The 27189-nt window shown below is 50.4% G+C and overlaps 5 protein-coding genes across 7 annotated transcripts in view; 3 read left to right on the forward strand and 2 right to left on the reverse strand.

Annotated features, from left to right (window-relative positions):
- NCAPD3 (non-SMC condensin II complex subunit D3) overlaps nucleotides 1-975 on the reverse strand; it is a 28969-nt gene extending 27994 nt beyond the window's left edge. Inside the window, exon 1 of the mRNA XM_035555667.2 lies at nucleotides 846-975. Within this exon, the coding sequence (XP_035411560.1) occupies nucleotides 846-915 (70 nt within the window). The 5' untranslated portion in view covers nucleotides 916-975. The remainder of the gene's footprint in view (nucleotides 1-845) is intronic.
- Nucleotides 976-1093: 118 nt separating this feature from the next.
- Nucleotides 1094-12042, forward strand: VPS26B (VPS26 retromer complex component B). The gene is made up of 6 exons (XM_035555677.2): nucleotides 1094-2070; nucleotides 5457-5613; nucleotides 6305-6469; nucleotides 7234-7409; nucleotides 8088-8230; nucleotides 8826-12042. The coding sequence occupies exons 1-6, from the start codon at nucleotides 1848-1850 to the stop codon at nucleotides 8970-8972; spliced, it is 1011 nt and encodes a 336-aa protein (XP_035411570.1). The 5' UTR covers nucleotides 1094-1847; the 3' UTR covers nucleotides 8973-12042.
- A 454-nt stretch (nucleotides 12043-12496) lies between these two features.
- Nucleotides 12497-17708, reverse strand: THYN1 (thymocyte nuclear protein 1). Its single transcript, XM_035555678.2, has 8 exons — nucleotides 17646-17708; nucleotides 16973-17059; nucleotides 15746-15975; nucleotides 15198-15266; nucleotides 14408-14500; nucleotides 13631-13726; nucleotides 12843-12993; nucleotides 12497-12727 (listed from the first exon to the last, which is right to left on the reverse strand). Exons 2-8 carry the CDS (start codon nucleotides 17013-17015, stop codon nucleotides 12681-12683), a joined length of 729 nt encoding a protein of 242 aa, XP_035411571.1. The 5' UTR covers nucleotides 17016-17059; nucleotides 17646-17708; the 3' UTR covers nucleotides 12497-12680.
- A 171-nt stretch (nucleotides 17709-17879) lies between these two features.
- ACAD8 (acyl-CoA dehydrogenase family member 8) lies at nucleotides 17880-24975 on the forward strand. Of its 2 annotated transcripts, none has more exons than XM_035555675.2 (11): nucleotides 17880-17998; nucleotides 19014-19114; nucleotides 19496-19665; nucleotides 20473-20582; nucleotides 20831-20907; nucleotides 21175-21312; nucleotides 21709-21844; nucleotides 21942-22039; nucleotides 22238-22390; nucleotides 23342-23444; nucleotides 24269-24975. In XM_035555675.2, the coding sequence occupies exons 1-11, from the start codon at nucleotides 17917-17919 to the stop codon at nucleotides 24319-24321; spliced, it is 1221 nt and encodes a 406-aa protein (XP_035411568.1). In that variant the 5' UTR covers nucleotides 17880-17916; the 3' UTR covers nucleotides 24322-24975. The 2 variants fall into 2 exon arrangements, with proteins under 2 accessions (XP_035411568.1, XP_035411569.1); XM_035555676.2 differs by having other exon boundaries at nucleotides 21957-22039.
- Nucleotides 24976-25662: 687 nt separating this feature from the next.
- The window catches only part of LOC118252419 (beta-galactosidase-1-like protein 2), a 29940-nt gene continuing 28413 nt past the window's right edge, over nucleotides 25663-27189 (forward strand). Inside the window, exon 1 of one of the 2 annotated variants that reach the window (XM_035555674.1) lies at nucleotides 25663-25786. In XM_035555674.1, the coding sequence (XP_035411567.1) occupies nucleotides 25704-25786 (83 nt within the window). In that variant the 5' untranslated portion in view covers nucleotides 25663-25703. The remainder of the gene's footprint in view (nucleotides 25787-27189) is intronic. The other variant, XM_050715058.1, reaches the window with a different exon arrangement.

Here is a 27189-nt window from a genome sequence, read left to right on the forward strand (position 1 = left end):
AGCAGGGGGTCCTCAGAGAGGATCACAGACAGTTTAGGACATAAGTGCCTCCTCACTCATGTTGCTTCCATGCTGGTAAGGAGAAGAGAGAAGCAGGTGTGTTTGTGCCCCAACCACCCCGATGTCCAGACCTAAGGCGAGGGGGGTTAAGACATTTTGAGGTGTATCTAGGCAGATAACGGGACGCAGCTCCTTAAATTGTTCTGTGGATTTGCCTAAATAAGGAGTTGTGTGCAGTGTGAATATGTATTAAAACAGATTGGGCAGACCCAAAACACCCCCAGATACACACATAGTGGGCACAGAAAGAGTTCCTTAAATTCTTGTCTGTATTTCTCTAAAAACAGGGTTGCACATGCATGTGAACGTATGTTAAAGCAGAGATGGGGCAGACCCAAAGCACCCCAGATACACATACCGGGAGCACACATACGTGGATGTACATTGAAATAGAGATGAGGAAGACACGAACTCCCCCAGATACACTTACAGAGGGCACACAAAGCACTTCTTTGCATTGGTTTGGGGATTTCTCAGAACGGAGTTTGCACAGTGCGTGAGCACGTATTAAAGCAGAGATGGGGCAGACCCAAAGCACCCCAGACACCCACACAGGAGGCACACACGCGCGAACATACACTACAATACCGCTGGGGCAGTCCCACCCCCCCGACACACACACACAGGGGGCACACAAACCAATTCTTTTATTTTTTTGCCCAAATTTCTCTCAAAACGGGTTCGCAGGTACGCGCTAACACACATTAAAACACGACCGGGGCGGACCCGGCCCCGACACAGACACACACAAGAGGTGACAGCAGCGCCCCACTCCCCACCCTCACCGCCGGGCAGCTCCCGCAACCGCCATGCCGCCAGGGCTCGCACCGCCTCCGCCTCGGCCGCCGCCGCCATTTTGTTGCCGCCGCCCGGCGCCTTCGAACCGACCAATCGCAAGCAGCCGCAGGGCCCGCAGCCAATGGGCGGGCGGCATCCCGGAAGGGAAAGCGGGGAGGGGAGGGGCCGAGGCTGCGCGGCGAGGAGGGGCGGGGCCGGCGGGCGGAGCGCCGCGGGGACGGGCCCCGGGGCTCGGGGGCGCATGCGCGGTGCGGGGACCGGCCCGGGACAGCGGCGGCGGTGGCGTGTGGGGAGGGGGAGAGCGGGCGGCCCCGGTCCTGATCCGGATCCCGGTCCCGGTCCTGATCCGGATCCGGATTCTCATCCCGGTCCTGGTCCTGATCCTGGTCCTGATCCTCGTCCTGATCCCGATCCGGTCCTGATCCGGGTCCCCGTCCTGATCCCGATCCCGGTCCCGGTCCCGACGCGGTCCTGATCCGGATCCCGGTGCTGATCCCGATCCCGGTCCTGATCCGGATACGGATCCCGGTCCTGATCCGGTCCTGGTCCTGATCCGGTCCCGATCCCGATCCCGGTCCCGATCCGGGTCCCCATCCCCATCCCGGCCCTGCTCCCGGCCCCGCTCCCGGTCCCGGTCCCCACCCGAACCCCATCCCGGTCCCAGTCCCCCTCCCAGTCCCCATCCCGGTCTCGATCCCTGTCCCCCTCCCGGTCCCCATCTCCCTACCGATCCCGGTCCCCAGCCCCCTCCCCATCGCGACCCCAGTCCCGATCCCCATCCCTATCCCAATCCCGGTCCCCGTCCCCTGCCGCATTGCGGCCGCCCCCGTCCCGTCGGTGCCCCCCCCTCTCTGCTGCCCCTTTCCCCCCCGCTGTCCGCGCCGAGCCCCCGCTGACCCCCCCCGGGCCCTGCCCGCGGTGCCACCCGGAGCAACGATCGCGGCCCCGCCGCTGCCCCGGGGCCGGCCGCCCCCGGCGGGACCAGGACCATGAGCTTCTTCGGGTTCGGGCAGAGCGCCGAGCTGGAGCTGGTGCTGAGCGACGGCGAGAGCCGGCGGCGAGTGGAGCACAAGACGGAGGAGGGCAAGAAGGAGAAATATTTCCTCTTCTACGACGGCGAGACCGTGGCCGGGAGGGTCATCCTCACCCTCAAGCACCCCAACAAGCGGCTGGAGCACCAGGGCATCAAGGTGGAGTTCATCGGGCAGATCGGTGAGCAGGGTTTGGTTTTTTTTCCAGGTCATGCTTCTCTTGTCCTATTTTCTTGCCTCTGCTCAGGCACTGACTTATCTCTAAAACACACGTACTCTGAGGCAGCAGAAAACTTGGGTTCCATCCTGCGGGTTCACGTCTTAGCCTGGAGATCCTAGCAACGACAGCAGTGAGGCGGCATTCAGCAGGGTGCCTGCATTCACAGCTCCTTATCAATGCACTACGAGATGTCTGTTTGCCTTTATGCTGGGACTATTGATCTTGTTAGGCCTGCACTCAGTAGCAGCAGGCCGGAGGAGGGCAAATCGGGTGGTTTTTGCACGTAGATTTCACATCAGCAACCACACCGTTGCCCACAACGCGCCTTGCTCATGTCGATGAGCTTTCCTGAAGCCTACGGGCTCTGCTCCGCTGGTTCCATCTTCTGCTCTGATTTTCTTTGCATGGCTGACCACCCATCCTGGCACATTCAGGTGAAACGTGTGGTTATCTGTGCGTGTAACCGACGCAGATCGAAGTGCTTCCTGCTTTCTTAGAGGAAAGGTAGCTGCCACACCCACCCTTTGAGCGGAGTGGAGATGTCAGCATTTCATAGATGTGTCCAAGACCCACAGGCCAAAATAAGTTAAGGTGTTGCTCATGATGTGGCCGTTCTCTGCTTGTGTATTAAATTAGCTCTGTGTGTGTGCGATACTTTCATCTGGGGCCCTCTGGACTTGGGGTTAGAGCTGAAAATGACTGCACGAGCTGTATGCAACCTTTGCATTGTAAGTGGTGCAGTATAGGAAAGAGAACTAGAGATCTTTCCCACCTAGCTCTGATACTTGTTTTAATTTTTTCCTGGCCCCACGTATGCATAACATTCCTCTTTTGGAGAGAAAGGGCAGGATAGCCCCAGAGAGCCTGTAAATAGTGGAGCGCAAGTGAGCCTGTTGATCAGGAGCTGGTTGTGGCTTCCTGTTTGATTGTGATCCTCAGTGGAAATTAAGCACGAACCTCCTGCTCCACCGTGTCTTCTCTGTGCTGCCTTGCCTGCTGCTGGTTACCCATTTCGGAAGACTTCTGAGCCCTGTGTATTTGGAACAACTGCTTTAATTCTTAGGTATTGTCCTACAGTGTGCGTGGGGAGCTGCTGTGTCCTTTGTTTTTACCCATCATGCTGCTTTGCCACAGCACGGAAGTTTGTGTTGCTGATGGCACTTCCTTAACGCTTTCCATTCTCAAACCAGCTTGCTTTATGTTCCGACTTCCTGCTCCCGCAAGGTCAGTATGTACAGAAGACAATTTAACAGGCAAAGAGACCGAGACATAAACAGGCGGTGTGTCACAGCGAAAACAGCTCTTCGCTTCTGGGTGCCAGAGTCCAGAGTGTGAATACAGAGCCCTGTGCGGTCTCCTGGGAGCGCAGAAACCGCTTAAGAGTTCCCTTCACCTGCAGTTTCCGTGTCCTGAGCATGCCACCCAAGTGTTGGCAGGGTGCTTTTTAAATCTGGACACCTTACAGCTCCAAAAAGCTGACATTACAGCTTCTACCTGTTTGAATTGTTAATGTCTTCTAAAATGTGGGAAACATCAATCTTTTTCCTCGAAGCTGTGAAGTGCCAATCTCTGCCCTTCCGAGGTAGCAGAGAAGTCAGCGCACTGACATTTGCCTCCCCTTGCTTTAAATTTGACGGTTGCCTTCTGCATTGTGTGGGAAGACGATATATTCCTCTTATTATGTGGCATGTGTTCTGCCTGTCACATCAACAAGCGCTCTCCTCCCAGTGGACACATTCGGTGCAGGGAGAGTTGGCTTCCTTATGTCACCTGCCTGCCCAGCCTAAAGGGCTCGATGGCACATGCTCTGCGTGAGAGGTGGTCTCGTGCCAGTATTTCCATTATAGAGATAAGATGAGCAAGGGGCTATAAGAACCAGACGTTACTTAAAAGCAGAAATCTCATTGTGCACCTCAAGGAGCAGAGAAACGAGTCTCACTGCTGCTCCTGAACTCTCGTAATACCTCTCAAAAGCCTCCCCTGCGTGGTTCAGTGCTGACAGTGAACTTGTGCTTTTACAGTTGTCTGATGACTTAGGTTTTTGCTTTCTCATCTAAATGTATCAGATTGGCTAAGGCTTTACCTTTCTGAAGGACTGTGTGGGTGTCTTGTAGTCACATAGCTCACGCACAGGGCTGGGAAGGGCAGATTTCATTCATGGTTATGTGTAGCACAGAGCTGTGAATGCAAATTGCAGAGTTTAAGTTTCTGCTGCTTTGGCATACGAGAGAAAACTTTGTGGAAGCGCAGAGAGAATCGCTTGCATTAAATATGGAGCCTGTAGTCGGTTCCTGCAGACGTGGGAAGGTTGTGGGGAAAACTGAAGCAATGTGACCACGTTAGTCACTTGGGCTGGTTTGAACAGTGCTTCCACAGGTGAACGCTCCTCCCTCATCGATGTTTGTGTGGCCATTCGTTGTTATCTAGGGGCTGATGGATGCACACGCTTGGGTGTCAGGCACTGAGCACTGCTTAGTGCAGAGGCAGTGAGGATCTCCACTGTTACTTATTTTCCTCAGTATGAATCAAGGCCGCTCAAATTCTTTGTTGTCAAAGAATTAGCAGGACAGCTGGAAGCCTCTTAGCCCTGCATTTTTGCTCTGTCACTGTTTGCTGTTCTAAAGATGCAGTGGTGTTTTTTTCTTTTCTCTTATTATAGTGCCAATGCCTTTGGTCTTGAATCTACAGCCGTGTAGAAGATGGCTAGAGGGGGTTGCATGGCTCCTCAAACAGTCTGGACATAATTAATATTGATTATAGATGACCCATGTCACCCTAATGCAAGCTGATGTCCTGATTTGTTGTAGTAGGTGAGGCCATGCAGACCTCTTCCTTCCTGTTTAAGGGATCTCTCGTCATTTATGGAGCTGGGGAAGGGTTAGGAATAGATCAAGAAAATACAGCAGGAACCTAGGCTGTTACAAAATAACCCCTTTCTTGTACCAGACTTTGACATCATCTTATGAAGAACTGCAGCCAGTTCAGGCATCCATTAATATGTGTAACTGCTGACTGGTAGAGTGAGCAAATAACTAATTAGCCTTAACCAGCAGCTTGCTTTTCCTGGCTCTTTACTGGCCTTGGACCTAACACACGAGAGGCTTGCTGTCCCAGCCACTGCAATGGCACCTGCTCAAGTTCTGGCCCACATCTGGCTTAGATGAAGAGCGGTGAACAAGCGCAGTATGTCGCAGCCACAGGCTCCCCTGGCAGGTTCTCTGAATAGTGGTAAAGGAACTACTGATTTGGACAGGAGAGTTGCTTTTAGCTGAGAAATCTCCTGCATTTCCTCACTGTGTCACCTGGGATTGAGCATCACTGCTTAACGTGGACTTGCCTCTTCCTAGAACTCTACTATGACCGAGGAAACCACCATGAGTTTGTGTCTCTGGTGAAGGACCTGGCCCGTCCCGGTGAATTCACTCAATCACAGACATTCGACTTTGAATTCACACATGTGGAAAAACCTTACGAGTCCTACACGGGGCAGAACGTGAAGTTACGGTGAGTCTCCTCTTTGCTGACCCCAGTTCCTGGTTCTCTGCAGTGTGCAACTACTGATGCTTTCCGTGAGGATACTGGAGTGCAGCATCTCTTCCCAAACGTACTTGCAAGTATATAATGCAACTCCAAATGAAATTTGGTGGGCTGAATTGTAAAAGGCTGTGTTTGAGGGCTGTACTTTTATAAGCTTGCATCAGGCTCTAAGGAACTTGTTTTGCCCCATTTAAGCAAGAAATCATCCCCTTCTGAATCTACCAAATGCTTTTCAATTTACTTGGTAATTCAAAAAAACAAAAGAAATTGTTTGCTTTAGTCCCTAACAGGGGTATTTTCACCGTCTTGCAATCAGTCTTGTTGACTTTAATTGTGCTCTATATGCAAACAGATGCCTAGCTTGTATCTTGTTCATATGTTGCAAGCTGTATTTCACATCTCAGCATTCCAGTCGACTTGACATCCCCAAAATGATGCTTAGGTAACGCAGGCTTACAAATGTATGAAAGGTTAGACAAGTCGTAGAAGAATCTGTTTTTCCATTTGAAAATGCCCTTCTGTCTTTGCCAACATGGGGTGTTGGCTGCTCAGAAGCCTGCTTGAATAGCCCAGTGCAATCCAGTCAGCCCTGTGACCCTCACTGCTTCATCTCCGTTGCTCCCTGCGCAACACTAATAGAGGGAGAATTCCCTTGCAGGTATTTCCTCCGAGCAACTGTCAGCCGCAGACTGAACGATGTGGTGAAGGAGATGGACATAGTCGTGCACACTCTGAGCACCTACCCGGAGCTCAACTCCTCAATTAAGATGGAGGTGGGGATTGAGGACTGCCTGCACATCGAGTTCGAGTACAACAAGTCCAAGTAAGTGGCTCAAGAGCAGCCAGTGGCTGCGGGGAATCATCTCCAAAGGACAGCTTCCTTTGGTGGCCTGAAGCACGTGTCTTGCTTGTGGTCCTCAAATGATTTTCTTCTTGCCTTCCAGCGGGGCTGGCAGACAGATCACAGAAGCACAGTAACTGGTCCTAGTTGAGGATCTGTGGGTTCCTCTCCTTGCCCATGGATATGCTCTCTGCACCAAGGAGTGGGACACAATGGCTGTGGCATAGCGCGTAGCATGAGGCCATTGCAGTAACTTCTCATTTTCTGTATCTTTAGTGAGATCAGTATTTTCAAGTGCCTTCAAAGTATAGCACTGCTTTTTACCAGACCGTACAGCTGCAGCGGGACCATAATTCAGGCATGGAAGCAGGAACTGACACTTTTAAACTACTTTTAATGCATCCTTCCCAGCTGATGCTGGCAAATCTCCCTGCAATTTAACATTTGGGTTAGTTTTAAATGATCTAAAAGATTGGTTTGGGGGGCTTTGCTATCGCAGTCTGAAATTCTGTTTTTAGTTATCTGATCATGCTAAATGTTCTTGCTGATTTCCAAAAGACAGGAGGATGAAAGCTGAGGTACTGCTTACAGCAGCCTAGTGCAGGTGGTAGATACATCACCTGAGATTTACAGCTGGGGCAGAGCGTAAGAGCAAAGTGCCTGACTGGTGAGCTCCTGTTCTTTGGTCTGTGTCCTGGTCTGCTGCGCAATGTTTGACTGCGGTGCTTTCTTCCTTCACGTGCCAGGTACCATTTAAAAGATGTGATTGTCGGTAAGATCTACTTCCTGCTAGTGCGGATCAAGATCAAACACATGGAGATAGATATCATCAAGAGAGAAACAACAGGGACTGGACCCAACGTGTATCATGAGAATGACACAATAGCTAAATATGAGATCATGGACGGGGCACCTGTGAGAGGTGAGATGGCAAATGAACCCGTCGAAATTCCTCTCCTGAGATCCGGTGGGGTGGGAATCTGAATCCTGCAGTATCTTCAGTTGAATCTGTGTGGTCATTGGTAACATGCATCCTATTTCACTGGTGAGCTCATGGCAGATTATGTAGGTGATTAGGTATGACCCTCTTCCTTCTCTGGTAGGATGGGGGAATAGAGGCATGATAAGTTGCAGAGATTTTACTTCCTCCTTTTGATGAAGGAGTGGCAGAACCAGGAATGGATGTAAATTCACTGTTGGCTTGGGCCATCAGTTGGCATTGCTTTAACTCGGAGCAGAAAGAGAGTTCTAGCTCAATGCCAACCTCCTGTGCCACTTGTTTTCCAGTTCCACTGCCTAGCAGAGTTACCTGCCAGAGAAAATGTCACTTTGTTTTTTTCCTGCAATGCAGGTCACAAATGATTCTCATGCTCTTAAAGTGGAGACGGGATAGCTATCAGCAAGGGCAGGATCTGGCTATGGACCATACATGCTGATAGCTTTTTGAAGGGACTTGAGGTCTTTTAGTTCGTCTTAGTCCACTTGTGGGAACTGTCCCAAAGTTTGATGTGCCCTAGTGAAATTGTTTTGCTGGTGCTCTCCTAGTTTGTATCTCCAGGTTCACATTTTGCCTGTGCTGATGCTTTTCTGCTCTTTGTAGGGGAGTCCATTCCCATCAGACTCTTTCTGGCTGGCTATGAGCTGACTCCAACGATGAGGGACATCAATAAGAAGTTCTCAGTGCGTTATTACCTCAACCTGGTGCTGATCGATGAGGAAGAGAGGCGCTACTTTAAACAGCAGGTGAGAAACAGAGCTGCCAGGTCTTGGGCCTGTAGGCTGCCACTTGGGATACTGTGATATAATGGCCTGCTGGATTCCCATGGGGGAAAATCACATTCTTTAAATGAATATCCTTTAATTGAGTATCTTTAATGGAATATCCTTACTGGGCCTCTTAGAGTGTGCAAAGAGGGTCTAGAAGAGATGGTGTGAGCAGGTCAGATGTGAGTGGTGCTGGGAATGGTGCATGGAGTGGTATTTTCCACTCTGTTGCCCTACGTTGGAGCTTCTGTAGTTCACCTTATTGATTCTGACGTGATTGCAAACAGCAATAGAACAGCTGCCGCAGGCATCAAGTGAGTCTCCCCGTGTGCTCAGATCGCGGGGAGGAGTGCTCTACCCAAATTGTCAGGAAGGCTGCATTGCAAGGCCTCTCCTTACCATGGCGAGTAGCCTCATGCATAGCTGAGGGTGAAACATGCCAGCGTGGGCACGTTCTCGCTGGGTGCCCAGCAGCTGTGCTGTGCTCGGCAGCTTGGTTTAGCGTTTGGGGCCGGGTGGGGCCGGGAGCAGATCTCACAAGCCCTGACGAGCCCCGCTGGATGTGTTGCTACAGGAGGTGGTGCTGTGGCGGAAAGGAGACATAGTGAGGAAGAGCATGTCCCACCAAGCAGCCATCGCCTCCCAGCGGTTTGAGGGGACGTCCTCCCACACGGAGGCCAAGACCCCCAGCCAGCCTGCAGAGAACAACGGCCGGCAGTGAGAGGCCACGCAGAGGAAGGCTGCTGTGGAGCCAGTGGGGACAGCAGCGTGGAGGAAGAAGAAACACTTCAGAGACTTCATGAAAAAAAAAAATCCGTTTTTGACTTATTCCTTTCTTCAGAGGACTAGTAGGGTGCGAAGGGGATGGGAGGGCAAGGCAAGCTGGAGCACTGGTGGTGTGGAGTTGAAGGTACCTCGGTGCTTCCCAGTCATCTACATTCCTCTGGGGTCGGCTGCTTTGAGAAATGTGTCTGGAGGCTGCGGAGCTGCCTGATCTCCTCTCGGCCCCGAGACCCTTTCAGTGCGGCAGCGGGGAGGGAGAGAGCAAGTGAAGGCCAAATCTGCTGCTTCTTCTCAGCGGTATGGAGGTTGCTTGGGGGCTGTGTGGGATGGATGTTTTTCTTGCCTTTCTGAAATCTTCACGAGGGAAAATGACACGATGTTTAGCTGGAAGGTAGAGGAGGGAGTCAGAGGCTGAGGTGCGGCCTACTTGAAGCTGCTTCACGTTATCGCCTTGCTGCCTCCCCTTCCTCTTCGTGCTGGTGGTGGATTCTTTGTCACAAGCAATTATATAACGGAGTCGAGTCAGCCCTGGGCTGCTCTGCTACACAGTCGCCTTGCTGGTGGAGCATGGGCAGCATGAGAGCTTTTGTGTCCTTGCTGTGGGAGCTCCTGACTGCCAGGCTGCGTCAAGGGGAGCTGTGGTGGTCGGTAGGAGGGAGCGAGGTGTGCGAAGGCAGTAGGATGTGGCACAGGCTGGGTGAAGGTCAGGAGGGAGCAAGGAGTGCTGCTGGGTGGTCAAAAGTGGAGGCAGGAAGGCTCTTGGCTGAGAACAGCGCCTTCCAAGCGTTGTCCCTGCTTGAGTGTCCCTGAGATTCAGTCTCTGGTTGCTGCAGTCTTCCAGGTCCCAGTTGCTGCTGCAGAGCAGGCGCAGACCAGCCTCGAGAGGTCTGGAGAGCAGCGTTGGAATGTGAGAAGTGAATGGGGGCTCAGTGGGAGTGGGTTTGCATTGCACATACTGCCCTGCTCATGTCTCGTGTCCTTGTGACGGAGCAGGCTTTGTAGTAGGACAGAGAACAGTATAGAAATGTGTGGTTTTTTTTTTTTTTTTTGCTCCCTCATGCCTGCAGGATGAGGATTAGTAATGTCAGAAAGTAGTTGCAGTCGCTTAAGGAGCTCATGGCTGTTGCATGCTGATAGATGAAGCCAGGCAGCAACTGGAAGGATGGTAAGAGTTTTCCACTTCCAGAGGGATGTTCTGGAGGCCTGAGCTGAAGTCACCAGTGAGGTCTGAGGGTATGCCATGAACTGAGAACCCGAATCCAGTTGTGTGGTGTTTTTTTTTTAATTCTAAAATAAGCTGCTTTTAGTCTTCAGCTAAGTCGAATCATGAGAACATTCCCAGAAGGGACTCACTCCTCCATTAAAAATTAGATGTGGCTTTGTAGATTTGATTGACTGAGTTTGGAGAATATCCATCCTGGTTAGATGCCCTTCAAAGAAGCAGGTGGTTAGACCTCCTACCAGATGGAGATACAAGGCTGCACTAAATGCTGGGATATGAGCTCCATTGGGGAATTGTCTGAATTTCCCTGCGAGTTTGTGGCTCACTATGGTTTTGTCCAGCTTCCTTTTGACTCTGGAATGAACCTCCTCTGCCTCTGTCCTACAGCTGCAGGCAGAACAGTTTTCTTGCAGCTGGGAAACGCAAGCATCTTCTGCTTTGTTCAGTGGAATGGTGCTGGTGGAGGGAATGGGGTCTGGGTGGGAAGGGGAGCTTTTTATGTAATAAGACAGCTACTGTATTTCAGTGATAAATGTGTGTTTCTGCTTGCCAAAGTAAGTTATCTTTTACTCACCACGTGTAAGGTTGTGGTTTTTAGTAGAGCTGGGCAGTCTTGCTCTGTTGTAGAGGACACTAATGATCTCATCTCTGCTGAGTGCTCGTGTCACACCATGTTTCTGCTCTGTAATCATGAAGACTTGGCTTGCACTTTACATGAGAGGTCTGTGCTGTGGGCTGGAGCCGTGTCTTCCTAAGACTGAAGCAAAAGCTTACTTTAGACAACTACGTTATTTTGCCAGGGCAAGGAGTGGTAACCCGCTGCAGGTCTCACATGGAAAAGGAATCTGGATATTACTTTGACACTCACTTATTCTACTCCCCCTCTATGAAGGGAGAAATCACCTGTGCTGTGGCAATACACAATCTTTTAGAGACAAATGAAGCTCCCATTGGGAGCCCCTGGGATAGCAGACCACCTTTCTATGGCTAAGCTGAGCACAGCAGCACCCTAACCACCCTCTGCTTTCCCTCAACTCACATCCCACCTAGAATTTTCTTTCCTTACGTATTCCTTTTGATTGTAGGCCACGTGGTATTAAAGAAACCCCATGGATGATGTCTCTGCATTCCAGGAGTGGTTTGTTTACTGGCCAGACAGCATCAGTACAGGATATAAGATAATTGTCTGACAAGAAAATGCGCTGTAAGGAGATTTCTGTTAAATATCTGTTCATCGCTTTGGGACAGATTACTTGGAAAAGGTGCATGAGCCTACATGGTTGTTTGTGGTTTTTTTGAGGGGTTTGTTTTTTCCTACTTTGTGCCCCTCTCCCATGTCCCTAGCTGCAGAATCAGAATTTAGAAACAATCCCCACTTTTACTTAAACTAAATGGACCGTTCAACCTGTTACCCACTAGGCCCTCTGTTTGGGGAGGAACAGACGTGCTGAGCATCTTGAGCAAGAAGTTGAAGCATAAGGTCACTCCAGGACAAGGTACTATTAGAAAAGCATTTCATTAGCATGGTAAGGGGCAGACACTACCTGAGCTGCTGTGTCCCCCCTGAGCTGGATGGTTCTGCTCATTACTTGGGTCATTCCCTCTCTCCTACGCAGAGTCAGGCAGGGGGGAGTGTGCAAGTACTAAACCAAGCAGTGCAACTTGTAATTAAGCCTCTGCTGTGTTTACATGTTTCTTAATTCGTCGTCTTTTCAATGGCTGTAATTTTAAAACTTGGGTTTTTTGTCTCTCCAATTAAAAAGAGCCAGCCTTGGCTGTCAAATGCTGTGCATGAGTTCGTCTGGTATGTTTTATATTGCCTGGCTTGGGCCTGTGTTTTTTTTAAAGGTATTAAGAAATTTTTCATTACGCTCTTTCTTTAAAACATAGCACTGTTGGAAGCTGTACTGGTGGAGGACCCATGAAGCCTGAAAATTAACAAGCTAGCTTTATTTTCCACCCTTTACCTGATGTCAGTGCTAAAGTAGCATGGGAAGTTTTGTACCCGCAGGAAGTTGACTGTGATGTGCTTTGCAGCAATCAGGCTGGATGTGTATACACATCTAGAAGTTCTTCTTCTGGCCAGAAGCTCAGTGACATCTTTCTGCAGAAAAATGCCCCTCTGCAGTACATGGAACTGCACTAGGTCCTGTAGTAAACATCCTCAAGGAGGACGTACCTGTTTCTTTCAAGAAAGAAATTGTAGACTGTTTCCACTGATAAAAATCGATTAGCTGTGATTGATTCTAAAAGGCTTTATTTAAAAATAAGCAAAAATAACAGTGTCAGAATAAGGGCCATAAAGCTTCAAATCATGTGCAGACTTGTCGTTGTTGCTGTGATTGAGCAAGTAAACTTGAGAATTACGCTGGTTTAGGAGGAGGCATCAGCGGGCTGGGTAGAAGCTGTGCTGCTGGCAGTTTCTTAATGTGGCTTTTCCTCTTCCAGGCTCAAGACAAAATCAAATTCCTCTGCGTTGAAAAGGTAAGGAAAAAAAAAGGTCATAAGTGGAACTTCCTAGTTCTCTGGTGATGGCTGCCTCTTGGAAGGAATGGCACCGAGTCCAGAAAAGGAGAATGCTCTTACCTTGTGTCAGTGGTTGGATGGAAAGACGTTGTCTTGTGAAGAGCATCATGTTCTTCAGGGGCCCTCCATCTGCTTTGTGTGCCAGGTGGTGACTCTTGATTTCAGAAAGCGGGATGAAACGTTTTGTCATCCGCACAAACTGGACATCCACCTGAGAGGTGATGGGCAGCAAAGGAGCATGATTGGAGAAGGATATAGCATCCAGGTGTCACATTAAAACTTTGGGGGAATAAGGATTTTAAACGGAAGCAAATAACTGATGTGTAGTATCTTATAATGGTAATGGAAGCTCCTCCTTGCTCAAAGCGAACTCTCAGATATTTCTGGCAGGCCAGTTGTTTACATGAATCTTAGCACCGTGCACTAGAAACATCCATGCATGTGGTCACAGACAATAGAAAATGAAGATGCGGGTTACAGCCAGCCTGTGAACACTCACTGCCCTATAATTAAAGTGTGCCTGAAAACCATAGCTTTCTTTACTATGGACTGAGAGTGGTGCTTAAAGATGTTTCTTTCCTAACCCAGAATTCTGTAATGGTTGCAGAACTGACCTCCACGCAAGTAAGATTTGAAAATTTAGGGAGAAACACTTTGTCAACCTTTTGGAAGAGATAGGGGAAAAGGTAGAGAAAGCAATCAGTATTGGATTTTGTTTTGAGGGAGAAAAAGGTAGGGAGGGAGGCCTCAACAGAAGCTTCAGAAGATATGCAGTGGGTAAGAGACTCCTAATGGCACTGGGATTGCACACAGAACTTGAAACAAATGTATTGAGTTTACTACATTACCATGGACCATTTGGGGTTCTCTTTTCTGCTCGAGGAATCATAGTGAGGATCCTTCTGATCAAACTGTGTGTGATCCGGGTATGCTTCCTTTACAATCTGAAGCAGAACAGGAGAAGAATGTGAAACAAGTTCTGGCCAGTTAAATACTGTTGTCAGCAAAGGGTATGAAATACCCTTGAGGAAGCTGTGACTAGACGGAGTAGGAATAATGCTGGAATCAACCTTGCTTTCCCTGAATCCCATTCTAACAGTGGGATATACTTCCTTTCCTTACATTCCTTGGCTGGAAGCACTGCAGAACAGTACGGATGTCAATGAAACATCATCACTTCTTTTCAGAGCAAAGTGGAAGGAGCACGTGGAACAGAGGAAAACTGGGTACGTGGGAACAGTATTTGTGGCAAGTCCTCCTCTTAAAGTTCTGTACCCAAGTTTTATACTACTGCCCTGCAGGCTCAGCTCAGTAGAATTTAGTGAATCAAATATTAATCAGATGACCTGAATGTGGAGCAACACTTTACTTCTCTGGAACTGCTCTGAAATGACAGCAGGATAACAGCGGTTTGGTTCCATTTCTCTGTGAAAGGTGCTTTGCTAAGTCAGCTGTGCTTTGAAAAGTACATGGAGCCCAGATACCTTAGGATCATTTGCTGTTTTGATTATTTTTCTCTTTTACCACTCTGGATGTGAAACAGAAATAGGACTAATGAGCAGTTTGATAACCCACTGATTACCTTTCTCCGATGCTGAAACACAGAAGGAGAATGACGTGCTCACCTTGACAATGGCAACAATGCCAGGCTCTTTGCAGTTACTGTGATAGAAGAAGGCCTGTTGCCCAAGTTTCATGGCTCTCAGGAAATTCCTTGCCTGTCAGATTTAAACAAGATATGTTGAGTGATTTGTCTGAAGCCCTCGGGTTTTCATTATAAACAGCGAGAAACAAGACCTAACACCAGGACAGAGGTATGTGCTCCAGGGCTACTTGGATAAGCTTTCCTGCATGGGTTGTACAGATGTTTTACACTGCAGTGAAATGAAGTACAAACAAGGCTAAAGAGTAAGATCCTGTTGGTTAGAAAGTATGAGGGAATGTAACAGCTCAGCCACCCTCATTCGGGAATAGCCAGAAACTTAAGGTAGCTGTCAGCAAACAGGCAGCAGAGCAGATCGTATTAGGCAGGGGAAGAGCGTATGGATTTCCTTTGCACAGGAGTCCTGGAACAGACAGCTGTACGCTGACAAGGCACAGTATTTGGTTGAGTACTGACTTGCTCAAAGGTGTCAAGGGAAATAAAAGCTGATCATCTGTTGAACTTGCTAGAGACTAAGCTAAAGAAAAACTGGTTTATTTGAGAGAATATTACCCAGCCTGAATCTACTTTTGACATAGAGGGAATTAAGCAGTTTTGACTCCTGACAGAATACAGCTGTCAAAGCAGGCAGACTACATCAAAAAAAAAATATTTCAGCACTTCTAGCAAAAAGGGAACAAGTTATCTGTGAGGGGAGATGACTTTTTTCCAGTGATATTTCTGTGACTCCATCTTTGACATCTGCTCCTTACCTGGTAGTTTCTTACTCCATCCCAAAAGGTTGTCTGATTGGGCTGAGCCTTCAAGTCTTCAATGCTGAACTGCAAAACGGAATGAAAATACAGGTTAAGTTCAGGAGGCAGTCTGATCTTGGTTGCCTTATTGTCTACATTTTGCCTAAACGTTTGTTCCTAGTAGTGCTTTCAATTATACTACAGGCATCACAAAAGCTTTTTGGTTCCCACAGGTGTTAAAGGAGGAGCACTGCACTAGTGGAAAGGCAGAGCCTGAAATAGATGCTGTCCCCACTACCAAACCCAAGCATTCTGCAACCTGCTTTCTTCTTCTATTACAAATATCGAACCCCAAGATTGTCACCCTTGAAGAGCATAGTCTTAATGTCCTCCTATTTCCAGGAAGACAGAAGTTTTTTGAGAAGTAAAGACCCAACGGTGTTGATATTGTGAACAGTCTGAATTGTCTCATCCTAAGACACTAATGCTGTGGTTGATAGTGCAACTGCTTCTATACTTTGTTGACTTTGCTAAATCAGAATACCAGAATGGGTATCAATGCTTACTTTCACATCCACTCCCTTCTCGAGCCTGCTCTCCGGCTCCGATTTCAGAAGCCAGTGACAATACGTTATCTTGCTTTCCTCCCCACCAGAGTCAGATTCTTTCGCTTTTTTCCAGTTCTTCCATCCTGACTTGGAACCCCCAGCTGAAGGTTTTGTGGGCTTTTCTTCCTCCTCCTTATCCTCAGTCTCCTCCTCAGTCTTGGCTATTTTAGCATCAGGCTCCTTTTTATCTTAAAAGAAACAAGAGAAAAAAGACCATTCTGGTAAAACACATTTTGTTTCTGATAAGGACTGGTGCTGAAATAATTTTAGTCACCCAAGCTGCATTTACATACTGGTATTTGACTGCAACCAAAGTTTGGGGTACCCCAGGTGTTTACATGTAAGACAGTTGCATTACTCACAGGGTTTCTGAGTATTTCTAGTTTGCATTTGAAATAAGGATTTTTTTTTTTGTGGTGTGCACAAACATAACCTAAGTACAAAGTGTAATTTGAATTTTTATTAATTGCTTAGGAATCAACTGCAGACAACAAAGTTGAATTAGGTGAGTCTGAGGAATAACAAGAAAATTCAACAGCCAAGCAAGCTATTCCATTTACTGCAGAAGCCTTACATAAAGCCTTTGCTGTGCTACCAGCTCAGAGTGGGGTCCATATGCCTGTGTGTCCAGAACCCAAACAGCAAAAATGTAAGTGATTAAAGGGCAAGAAAGTGCTTATTTGCTGGAGTCTGTTCAGCATGTGAGGCACAGATAAGTCAACTCTAATTTTCTCATCTTATGCCTTAAACATCAGATAGTGCTGCCTCAAGTACAAGGTGCGTTTTTTTTTTTGTTTGCTTGGTTTTTTTTTGTTTGGTTGGTTGGTTTTGTTTTTGTTTTATTTGTTTGGTTTGGTTTTGCATATGGTACCACATCATCTTCCTGCCACTACACTGGGTATATACTTTGACCATCTCTACCATGTGGGATCTGAAAGCTCCTAATAAACGGATGAGTCATGTTTCTTTACTGTCTTGTGCTGAGAATACACCGTTGTACCTATTTTATGTTTAGCAGACTTGTCTCAGTCACACATGGATGCTCAGTCCGTTTTTACAGAGGAAATGCTGCATCAAAGACATGTGGCTTTGAGAGACAGACGGTTAAAATGACTGTGTCTACTTTCACTGTAGCCTAGATCCTCACATAAGAGATGCTAAATTAGTTAGGACATTAGCACAGACCTGCTACTGCTCCTTTGTCTCTCTTTCTGCTCGGCCAAGGCATCTCTGCTCTGTTTGAATTATCTCCTCTTCACCAAGAAGCACCTGCTGAACGAGAGAAGAATACGGAATTAATGTTTATTCAGGCAAGCTGAAAAAAAGTAGAGGGAGCCGAGGCAGAGAATGCAAAAGCTGTACAGTAAGTGGAGAGTAAATACATCTCCTTCCTTGAGCTCAGCCATTTCCTGTATCAGTGCAAATCCTGGCACTGGTTGAGGACCACACCCTTGGTGTGTTGGAGGCAGGCAGGCCGGCCATAGCAGCGCCCTGATGGACGTTAGCAGGAGGGCTGCTGTTCCTTCTCACAGCGGGGCAGCTGCTGGAGGAAAGTCCCGAAGGCGCCCGGCCTCAGCGCGGCCGTTTTCAGCCCTGTAAAAGGAGCTGTGCTCTGAGAAAAGCTCCACCAGGCTCCATCCAGCCTCTCCCCAAGGGAGCCTGGCTCGGCGTGCCGAGATTGCTGCGCGCAGAAGGCCCGCGGAGAAAGGCAGCCACTTGGCCGCTCTCGCCCCTGCCGCCTCCTGTCAGAAGTTCCTTGGCTCCGAGCTGGCCTCCTCCAGCCGCAGCGGGCGGCAGCAACTTCTCCTCCTCCTGTGCCAAGCTTCTCCCAGCCCTCCCGGCCCGGGCTCCCCCTCACCAGCTCTGCGGAAGCCCCTTCGCCTCGCAGCGGGGCAGAGGATGCTCTCGCCTCTCCCCAGCTTCAGCTCGGGTGGAGGAAACACGCCGTCCCCCGCCCGACGGCAGTCGGAAGTCAGTGACCGTTATGCAAAAAAAAAAAAATAAAAAAGGCATCGCCTCGGAGGCTCGCCTCCTTCCCGCAGCCAATGTGCGAGCCGGGAGGCTCGGGTGGCGAGACTACAGCTCCCAGCCCGCTCCGCGGCTCCCAAGGGTGCTGAGCAGGGGCTGCCATGGCATGGCGAGCGGCCTCCCCTCGCCTCAGGGCCCACCTGCTGCTGAGCCGCCGCCAGGGGATCGCCTCCTGCATTGACCGTGAGGATCCTCGGCGGAGGCTGGAGGCTGGAGGCTGGGGAGCGGGATGGCCTTCGGCCTCCTCACCGTGTGTCTGCGGGTGGTGGGGCCGGGGGGACCCCGAGGGAGGGAGAAAAGAAGGGAGAGGGAGGGAGGGAGGGAGGCTGGGGCAGGGGTCAGGGGAGGTAAAGAGGGAGGGAGCCTGGCAGAGAGGCCGGGGGGACCCCAGGGAGGGAGGGAGGGAGGGAGGGCTGGCAGCTGGAGCCTGCCGGGGTCGAAGGGGGGGGACATGGCAAGGGGAGGCTGTGCTCACCCCCACGGAAGCCTCCTCCAGAGGATTTTCAGAGGGAGGCAAAGAATATCTCCGAAAGAGCCGGCGAGGCACAGCAGGAGGCTTGTAGGGAAGGCTGGCAGGGCCAGAGGTACCTGCTGCTCAGTCCTGGTGCCCTGTGACCGGGGCCTCCTCTGGTCCCCAAGTGTGGTCTCTACTAACCCGAGTCACAGCTGTGACCAAGCCTGACACCTCCAAGAGAATCCCAGAGCGCTTCCTGGAGGAATCACTTTGACATTTAAACATACATTTAGGATAAAAGCAGCAGCATCACTTAGGGGGTTCCTAAAATTCATAGGAGGAGCTAAAAAAGCAACTTTGGATCTCTGTGCAATTGGCAGATGCTGTGTCCAGAGGGTTTCTTTATTTTTTGCTTGCTTTCTAGCATCACTTCTTTGAAGTCCCAGGGCTGTTTCCGTGTATTTCTGCTGCCCTGCCCCAGTCTCAGAACACAGCAGTGAGTCGCCAGAGACACCTGGGGCCTTGGGTTTGTTTTGTTCCAGGAATGCTCCCTGCCAAAGCCCACTGCCCTCACCCAGCACAGATCCAAAAGCTCCAGGGAATGGAGAATTTGTCTCTGTAGCACAGACCGTGAACTGTTTGTGTTAGTTAAGGGCCCCTTTTAATTGTTTGAGGTACACAAGAGGTGGTAGCGCCTGCTGTCCCTGTAACAGACACCTATTGCATCTTTTCCTGGGTTTCTAGCATCTGCTGGTCTGACTGAGGAGCAGAAGGAGTTCCAAAAAGTTGCCCTAGATTTTGCTACCAAGGAGATGGCTCCTCACATGGCTGAGTGGGACGAAAAGGTATGACAGCTTCAGACGGGTTGCACTGCCCACTTTCTCCTCCCTTAGCACATTATTGCCCTTGGGTCTCACCAGGGGGGTTCCTGCAATAGCTCCTCAGTGCTGTAATGAAATTTATAGGGATTTTTGGTTCAAGATGCTGCTGTAGCTGGGGTGGGGAGCCATGAGAAATTCCTTGAAGCCTTCCTAGCCAGGCTAGTCAATCATCTGAGAAGTGATTTACTCCTGAAGATGGCATATATCTGTCTAGGTAACTGCTTGTCCTTTAACTCCCCCAATTAACTTAAATTCTGCAGAAGTTTGGGGCCGGACTTGGTAGGCTAGGTGTAGCAGACGTTGACCACAGATATCCACTTGTGATGTCTCTGCCTGTCCCAATAGGAAATATTCCCCGTGGAAACGATGCGGAAGGCAGCCCAGCTAGGATTTGGTGGGATCTACGTGAAACCAGACGTGGGTGGCTCCGGATTGTCACGACTTGACACCTCCGTAATCTTCGAAGCTTTATCAACGGGCTGTACCAGCACCACTGCTTACATGAGCATCCACAAGTGAGTGTGTCTGCACAGTGGTGGACGGTGGCTGCCTGCCTGAAAAATGCAGTTGTTCTGTGGGCTCTAAATCCAGCGTGAGACAGCTTTCCTCGTGCTGCTTATTTATGGTTGGGAGACCGAGCAGACACGTCAGCGCGAGGATCCCTTGACGGCAGTAAACAAACAGGCTACAAAACCCGAGATGCCACCAAGAAGTAATTATAGCTTCATGGCACACAAGATGGGATTAAGTTCTGGATTTTGTTCCCCACTTAAGCTGTCTATAGATAGCAACCTGCCTGGAAAAAACTTTTTTGCCTCGGTTGTGCTGTGAGAGTGCCCAGAGGCACCGGCTGATGCTCGGGCCCTTTCCTGCTTCTACTGGCACGTTCAGTGACGGGCTCACTTTGCACACCAAGATGGAGTGATGTTGCCTCCTTGTTCCACAGGCGGTTTTAAAACGAGACAGTAGAGCTTGGTGCTGAGGGGAACACTGAGCGTGTTAAGTAGGAACGTGCTGTTCTACAAGGCAGCAAGCCTGTGGTGAAAGGAGGGCGATCTGCTTCCTCCCAGCCTCTGCAGCGTGTAATTTTGTTCCTTTTCAGTGTGCGTGGGGGCAGCTGGAAGGAGGGCTGCCTCCCGGGCTGCTTCAGATTAACTGCAGCAGAGGTGGAGCAATAAGCTTTCAAGCCTCAGCGGTTTTGTGGAGCCAGGTGGAGCTTTGTTCTTCTGTTGAGTCAGGGATGTTCTTGTATCACCCACCCTCCTTCCAGGGCCGTGTTCACATACACTTACCGTACTGCTGCTCCTTCTCTCCCGCTCCAGCATGTGCGCTTGGATGATTGACTCCTTTGGCAATGAGGAACAGAGGCACAAGTTCTGCCCTTCACTCTGTAGCATGGAAAAATTTGCTTCTTACTGCCTGACAGAGCCAGGTGAGCATCCTCAACCAAAATATCTTCACCGGTCCTTCACTCCTAATGTGGTTTTATCAGACCTGAAAGTTGCGCGGAGCTGGGGGCGAAATGTTTGTTTTCACGTTCTCCTGTGTAATCACCACAAGATCAGAAGGGGCTGGTGAATACAAACCTGAGTGGTTTGGGGTGTGATTCCCAGGAGAGTGTGCGGGCTCCAGCTGCAAAGGCCTCTTGCTACATTTCCTGCTCCCTTACCTCCCGAGCAGGAAGTGGAAGTGATGCGGCCTCCCTGCTGACCTCTGCCAAGAGGAAAGGGGACACCTACGTCCTGAATGGCTCCAAGGTACCTCTCTGCTCCTCTTAAAGCTGCTGCATGGCACTGCATGCACAAGGGGTCCTGGGTATCACCATGCTTTCCATTTCCTACCATCTCCTCATCTCTGTCTGTTCCCTGAGCTCTGCAGGACATTCACCAGGGCTTAGTACAGTTGGTTCACTAATTACCTCCTGGCAGTGGGCTCTTTGCCCCTCTGTCTCTGTACCCCACTGCTGCGGCAGGCTCAGGGCTAGCATTCGATAGCGGCCCCTTTCCTCTTGTGCTCTTCTGCAGGCGTTCATCAGCGGTGGAGGTGACACCGATGTCTACGTGGTGATGTGTCGCACAGGAGGCCCAGGCCCCAAGGGCATCTCCTGCATGGTGCTGGAGAAGGGGACGCCGGGTCTCAGCTTTGGCAAGAAGGAGAAGAAGGTGAGAGACTTGCTCTTTGCTTCCTTGGGGGGAATGCAGGACAGAGATGAGCTTGTCTGCAAAGCACTAGGCATCTCTTGTTGGATGGGACCAGCTTACCAGCCTGGCATGTACTTTTCCAAGCCACATCCAATTTTGGTGAAGTTGCACAATAATTTTTGCTTTGGTAAGCGGAGGATTTTGGTCTGAGGAACACCAAGGTTCATTGGATCTGGGCCTCTTCTCAAAGACACTCCAATTTGTAGCTCAGCACACTGACACCAGACTGCACAGACCACAGGCTCAGAGGTGCTCTTGCAGCAGCTTCGCCATGAGATCAAGGGTTGGGAGCAGGCTGAGCAGCTCTCTGCTGGGAGCTGGATGTGTGCAGCTCCTCAGTGCTCTGTTTCTTCCCAGGTGGGATGGAATTCCCAGCCAACTCGGGCTGTGATCTTTGAGGACTGCGTTGTTCCTGTTGAAAACCGTCTGGGAGCTGAAGGTCAGGGCTTCAGCATTGCCATGAAGGGGCTGAATGGAGGCAGGATAAACATCGGTAAGAAAGACAGCAGAGAGCCAAGGGAGAAGGGCAGGGTCATATTGTCACCTCTCTGCATTAGCTTCACACTCACTCTGTGGGCTTCTCCCACCAGCTTCTTGTTCGTTAGGAGCTGCTCATGCTTCTGTTCTCCTGGCTCAGGAACATCTCACTGTCCGCAAGCAGTTTGGGGAACCCCTTGCAAACAATCAGGTAACCTCTCCACCAGCTCTGCAGTCCCTGAGCTGTGCTTTGTCTGAGATCTGAGCTTCAAGTCAGGACTGTGCTTTTCCGAAGTAACAAAGTGTGTCAGGCCCGAGACCTGTCTGCAGGTAGCGAGGATGTGGTTCGGGGCACAGCCCCCTCTGAAGACACCAACCTAATTTTTCCTCCCATGCTGTCTGCTGGCAGTACCTGCAGTTCAGGCTGGCGGAGATGGCGACGCGCCTGGTGGCAGCACGGCTGATGGTACGCAATGCCGCGCGGGCGCTGCAGGAGGAACGGGAGGATGCAGCTGTGCTGTGCTCCATGGCCAAGCTCTTTGCTACTGATGAATGCTTTGCGGTAGGTTACTCAAACCTCACTTGGCATCATATCTGGAAGCTTGGAGACCGCTCTTGGTGCTCAGAATGTCAGAAAGAAGTTTAACACTATCAAGCCCCGGCCCCAAGCATGTTCACTGAGCCAGAAGCCTCTTTTTTAGGACCAGGCTGTTTTATGGGACAGAATTCTGCACCCTGAAGAGGCAGCAGTATTAGTGTCTCCAGAGCTCAGAACTCCTGGCTCCTAGTGCTTTCTGTATTACTTTTAGGGGACCAAGCAGGGAGACAGGACAGGGAGTAGAGCATTTTTGTTTTCAAGGGTTAATACGCATATTTCATGCTTATCACTCATAGGTAGCAAGTGATCTTCCCTAGACCACTGAGAAATAAAACATTATCACAAAATGTGCCTGAAAAGAGAAAGCAAGAAGGAACAAAAAGGAAGGAAAGTGAAATCTGCACTGTGACACTTCCTAAATTAGTGTCATTTAGAAGCTGTCTTATTTTCTCAGCACTCTGCATTTTTGCCACGTATTTATTATGTTTTCTGTCCCAAGTTGATAGATAATGATGGATGGATTCATGTTTCAATAGAAATCAAAGAACTGAACGGATTCCTCAGTTGACTGGCCACTAGATGGTGATCTGTTGTTTTGTTCTTTGTATTAGTAGCACCATGGAAATGCAGCAAAAAATGCCTTTGTTAAGTAAAGCATTTCCTGGTTTATATGCTTATAGTGTTGATATAAATGATATAAATGCACCATTAATGTCCAACAGCACTTAGGGAACACGATAGCATTGGGGGCAGCACTGATGGGGACTGAAAGCTCCTTGCTGTCACACCAGACTGTGAAGAGATGAGGTTAGGTGACCAGGAAAAATAGAAATGAGCCCAGGTTCCTGGGTTCTTACCGAGCTTCTGTGCTGACTTGTCCTCAACACCACGCGAGTCGCAATGCTGTCTTCTTAGATCTGCAACCAGGCTCTGCAGATGCACGGAGGCTATGGCTACCTGAAGGATTATGCTGTGCAGCAGTTTGTGCGAGACATCAGAGTCCACCAGATCCTGGAAGGTAAAACGTTCTCACTTGCAGTGCCTTGGCCGTGTACCAGGGGAGGACGGGCTGTCCTGGGGCCCCTGCCTCCCACATGACTGACTCTAGGGTTTCAGAATCCACTTTTGTTCTGAGCATGAAGTGTTCCTGGATGTCATGTGTATGAATCCCCTGGCCAAGAGCTCATGGTTTGTTCTCCAACTATCGGGAGAAGTCACTGTGTAGTTTAAGAGGCTTACAGCAGGGGGAGATCTTTGGCTGTCATTGTTAGCAGTGCCTCTGTCCAATTTTAACCAATTACTCCTCCAAACACCTGCTGATGGTCCCCAGCCATTCCTTTCCCAAGATTCCTGTTTACCTTCCAGTCTTTGATATTAGGTCTCTGGCAGTGTCTGGGCACAACTGTGTGTGCAGTGGCCATTCCTAATCTCAATTCGGCCTCCTAACCATTTTGTTTTCACTCCTTTGAAATCCCTTCACCTCATGGTACCTTGTGGGGACACAATCTTTCCTATACTAAATGGGCCTACAGTCTTTCTGTATGTTGTATATGTAACACGTAGTGAAGTGGAGAACCAAGCTGTTGACATAGCTCTGGTTCTGCTCAGTGCCTGGTGCCCTCATCCTCTCAGTGCCCAGCAGCTATCCCTCTGAACCCTGTCCTGAGCAACATGCTGGCACTCACCAGATGTATTTTGGCCCAACACCTCCAAAAACCACCTCAATTGCTTCACCTGAAAAGAGCTTTTCTGGGCTGTAGACTGAGGATCAGGGAAGGATTTTTTTTGCCCTCACTGGGGGCAGAACAAGACTGTCTCTAAACTGCCTCTCTTTTGCTGCAGGTACCAATGAGGTGATGCGGATGATTGTGGCCAGGAATCTGTTACAGGTGTGAAGCTGAGGAGCTAACCTCCAGCCTTCGTGTCCGCCGTCCGTGCCAGCAGGGTCCGTTTCCCTTCCCTGCTCTCTCCTTGGGAGCAGAGAGGGGGATTGCGGGGTGCCAGCGGTCTGTCTGCCTCCTACTGGAGGGCACCACAGCAGGACACTGCCCACAGGCTGCCACAGCACCCTGTGCCTGGCAGGGCTGCTGCCACCAGGCTGGCGTTGTGCAGCCTGGAGACACAGCTCGCGGCTCTGAGTACGAGCCTGCCTGCAGATCCTGAGTTTTGAAAGAGAAGCATCACCTGCTGCTCCTCTCCGCTGAGCCGGGACAGAAACCGGACCAGCGAAACCTTTAGTTTGAAGGAACCCATTGCTCTGCTTGGAAACCTGTCCTCCTGGACGCTAAACCTCCGCCGGGGACAAGTTCACTGCAAGCACCGCACCTCTAACCACTGCAGAAAGGGATCACCTATTAATTGAGGAGCCTGTTAATTGAGCCCCATGTTTATTTAGAGGCACTCCTCTTCCCTCAGCACCCCTCTCCTGAGGTACGGGCGCTAGCCCCGCCCTACAGCGGTGGGGAGCAGGGAGCGGGGTCCCGGGGGAACCTTGCACCTGAGCAGCTCTCCCTGCGGTGTGTGTGGGAGTAAAACATTGGTAAACCCTGCTGCTGGTTTTCCTTTTTTTTCCTCACAGTGTTTATTTTAGTTTCCTTTTTCCACATATTTTACTTTCCTTTTTTTCCTTATGCAGTTTATTTTACTTTCCTTTTTATTCCTCACAGTGCTTATTTTCCTTTTCTTCTCACATTTTATTTTCATTTTTTTCCTCACATTTTATTTTCCTTTTTTCCTCACATTTTATTTTCCTTTTATTCCTCACACTTGATTTTGTTTTCCTCTTTTTCCTCACATTTTATTTTCCTTTTTTTCTCACATTTTATTTTCCTTTTTCCTCACACTTTTTCTTTTTTCTCACATATTATTTTCCTTTTTCCCTCACTCTTTATTTATTTTCCTTTTCCCTCACCCTTTATTTATTTTCCTTTTTCCCTCACGCTTTATTTATTTTCCTTTCCCCTCTCACTTTATTTCCTCTCCCCTCGCCCCTCACACCACCCCTGTGACCCCCCCGCACCACCCAGCGCAGCCCAACCACCGGGAGGACCCACACACGCCACCTTCACGCCCCCCCCCCCCCCGGCGCGATTGGCACCGTCCCCCAGCTCCTCCCCCCTCCCCTCCCATGCGGGCGGCGCCCAATGGCAGAGCCCGCTGAGGGGCAGAGGGGCGGGACGAAACCAAGGGCGGGCGGAGCGGCCCAAAGCCGCGCTGAGAGCGGGGGGGGGGGCCGCGGCGGCAGTGCCGGGCCCGGGGCCGGCTGCGAGCGGCCGCCATGTGGCCGTGCGGCGGGCGGCGGCAGCGCCGCCTCGGGGGCGCAGCGGTGCTGCTCGGCGTGCTCTGGCTGCTGGCCCGGAGGTGGGAGCCCGCGGCCGGGTTTGCGGGGCCGGGAGAGGACGGGTTGCCTCGGGGGAGGGGTGCTGGGGCTCGCAGTGGGAGCGGGGCTGCAGCCCGCGGGTGCCGTCGGTAAATGTCAGTAGGTGCCGCGTCGGGGTTTGTGAGGTAGGGGAAGGGCGAGGGGCCCTCGGGCTCCGGGGGAGGGCGGGGGGGTCGCTGCCCGGCGGGTTTCGCGCAGGGCTTCCCAGCGCCTGAGGAGCCCCCAGGGGTGCCGGTGGCACCCAGCTCGGCTGCCGCCCCCTGCGCCTCCTCCCACCGCCTGCCCCTCGGCCCCTTCCCGGCCTGGTGCTGCCCGCTCGGGGTCCCCTCAGCATCACCACAGCGCCCGCTGACACCTGCAGCCAGCCCCTGCCCGCCTTCCCTTCTGCCCCCTCCTGCCTTCTTCTGGCCCCCCGGAGCAAGGAGAAGCTGTTCGAGGCTCGGAGCCGACCCCTGCATGGTTCAGGTCCTTCTGCTGGCGATAGTCCTCCTGCCAGAGGCACCGTGTCCCCGAGGGAGCTGCTCCGTGCATCCCCGACAGCACAGCGCTGGAGATAACAGCAAGGCTGGTGGAGACGCGCCTATTTATCAGCACCCAGATCCTTTTTACGCCTCGCATGTGCTCTAACGGGTTCTTAAATTCACAGGAGCAAGTTACCTGATTTTCAAAGCTACGGAAGACCCCTGAGAAGTCTTTGCTTGATTAGGAGCAAAATTCTGCTGTAGCTGGGCTTGGATTTGTGCCACGTGTGTTCTTAGCAGCGGATTATTGAAAACCGATGTATGGTAAAAGCACAGAAGTCTGTCTTCTCTAAGAGTGGATCTGCTAAACACCGTATTCATCAGCGCCCAGTGTTTTTTCTTTGGCTCAGGTCACCTGAGAATGAACTGTGCTATGAAGAGCACAGGTCCAAGCCATGTCAAACGGAGTCGGGACCTTGGTTGCCACAAGGCAGCGAGCAGTGAGTGAAGGCAACTTAAAGCTTTCACTTTTCTGAAGGCAAAGGATGCCCAGAATAAACAGCCAATTCCTCTGAGGCAGCTCTAAGTAGGGCTTATAGATTAACTGCAAAGGCCTCTGTCCTCTGAAGCACGTCCTTTAGTCTTGCCAAGGAAAGCTAATAGCTTTGATGTTCCCTACCAACACCCCGTTCTGACTTTCTTTTCTGTTAGCTTTTTCTCCCAACTGTTCTGGGTACATGGCAGGCCAATACCAAAGCTAAATCTCATCTCCGATGCAGAGAGAATTCAGCTGGGCTTTTGTTTCACAGGCATGAATGCCATAGTGTAGCTGTCTGCCTTAGGAGTCAACTGATGACTTATTCCCCTTGGAGTGTTTTCTGCTTCAACTTACATCAATTACAACAACTTACAACAATTGCAAA

The sequence above is a fragment of the Cygnus atratus genome, chromosome 22 (assembly GCF_013377495.2).
Source record: "Cygnus atratus isolate AKBS03 ecotype Queensland, Australia chromosome 22, CAtr_DNAZoo_HiC_assembly, whole genome shotgun sequence".
In the NCBI taxonomy this organism is placed as follows: Eukaryota; Metazoa; Chordata; class Aves; order Anseriformes; family Anatidae; genus Cygnus; species Cygnus atratus.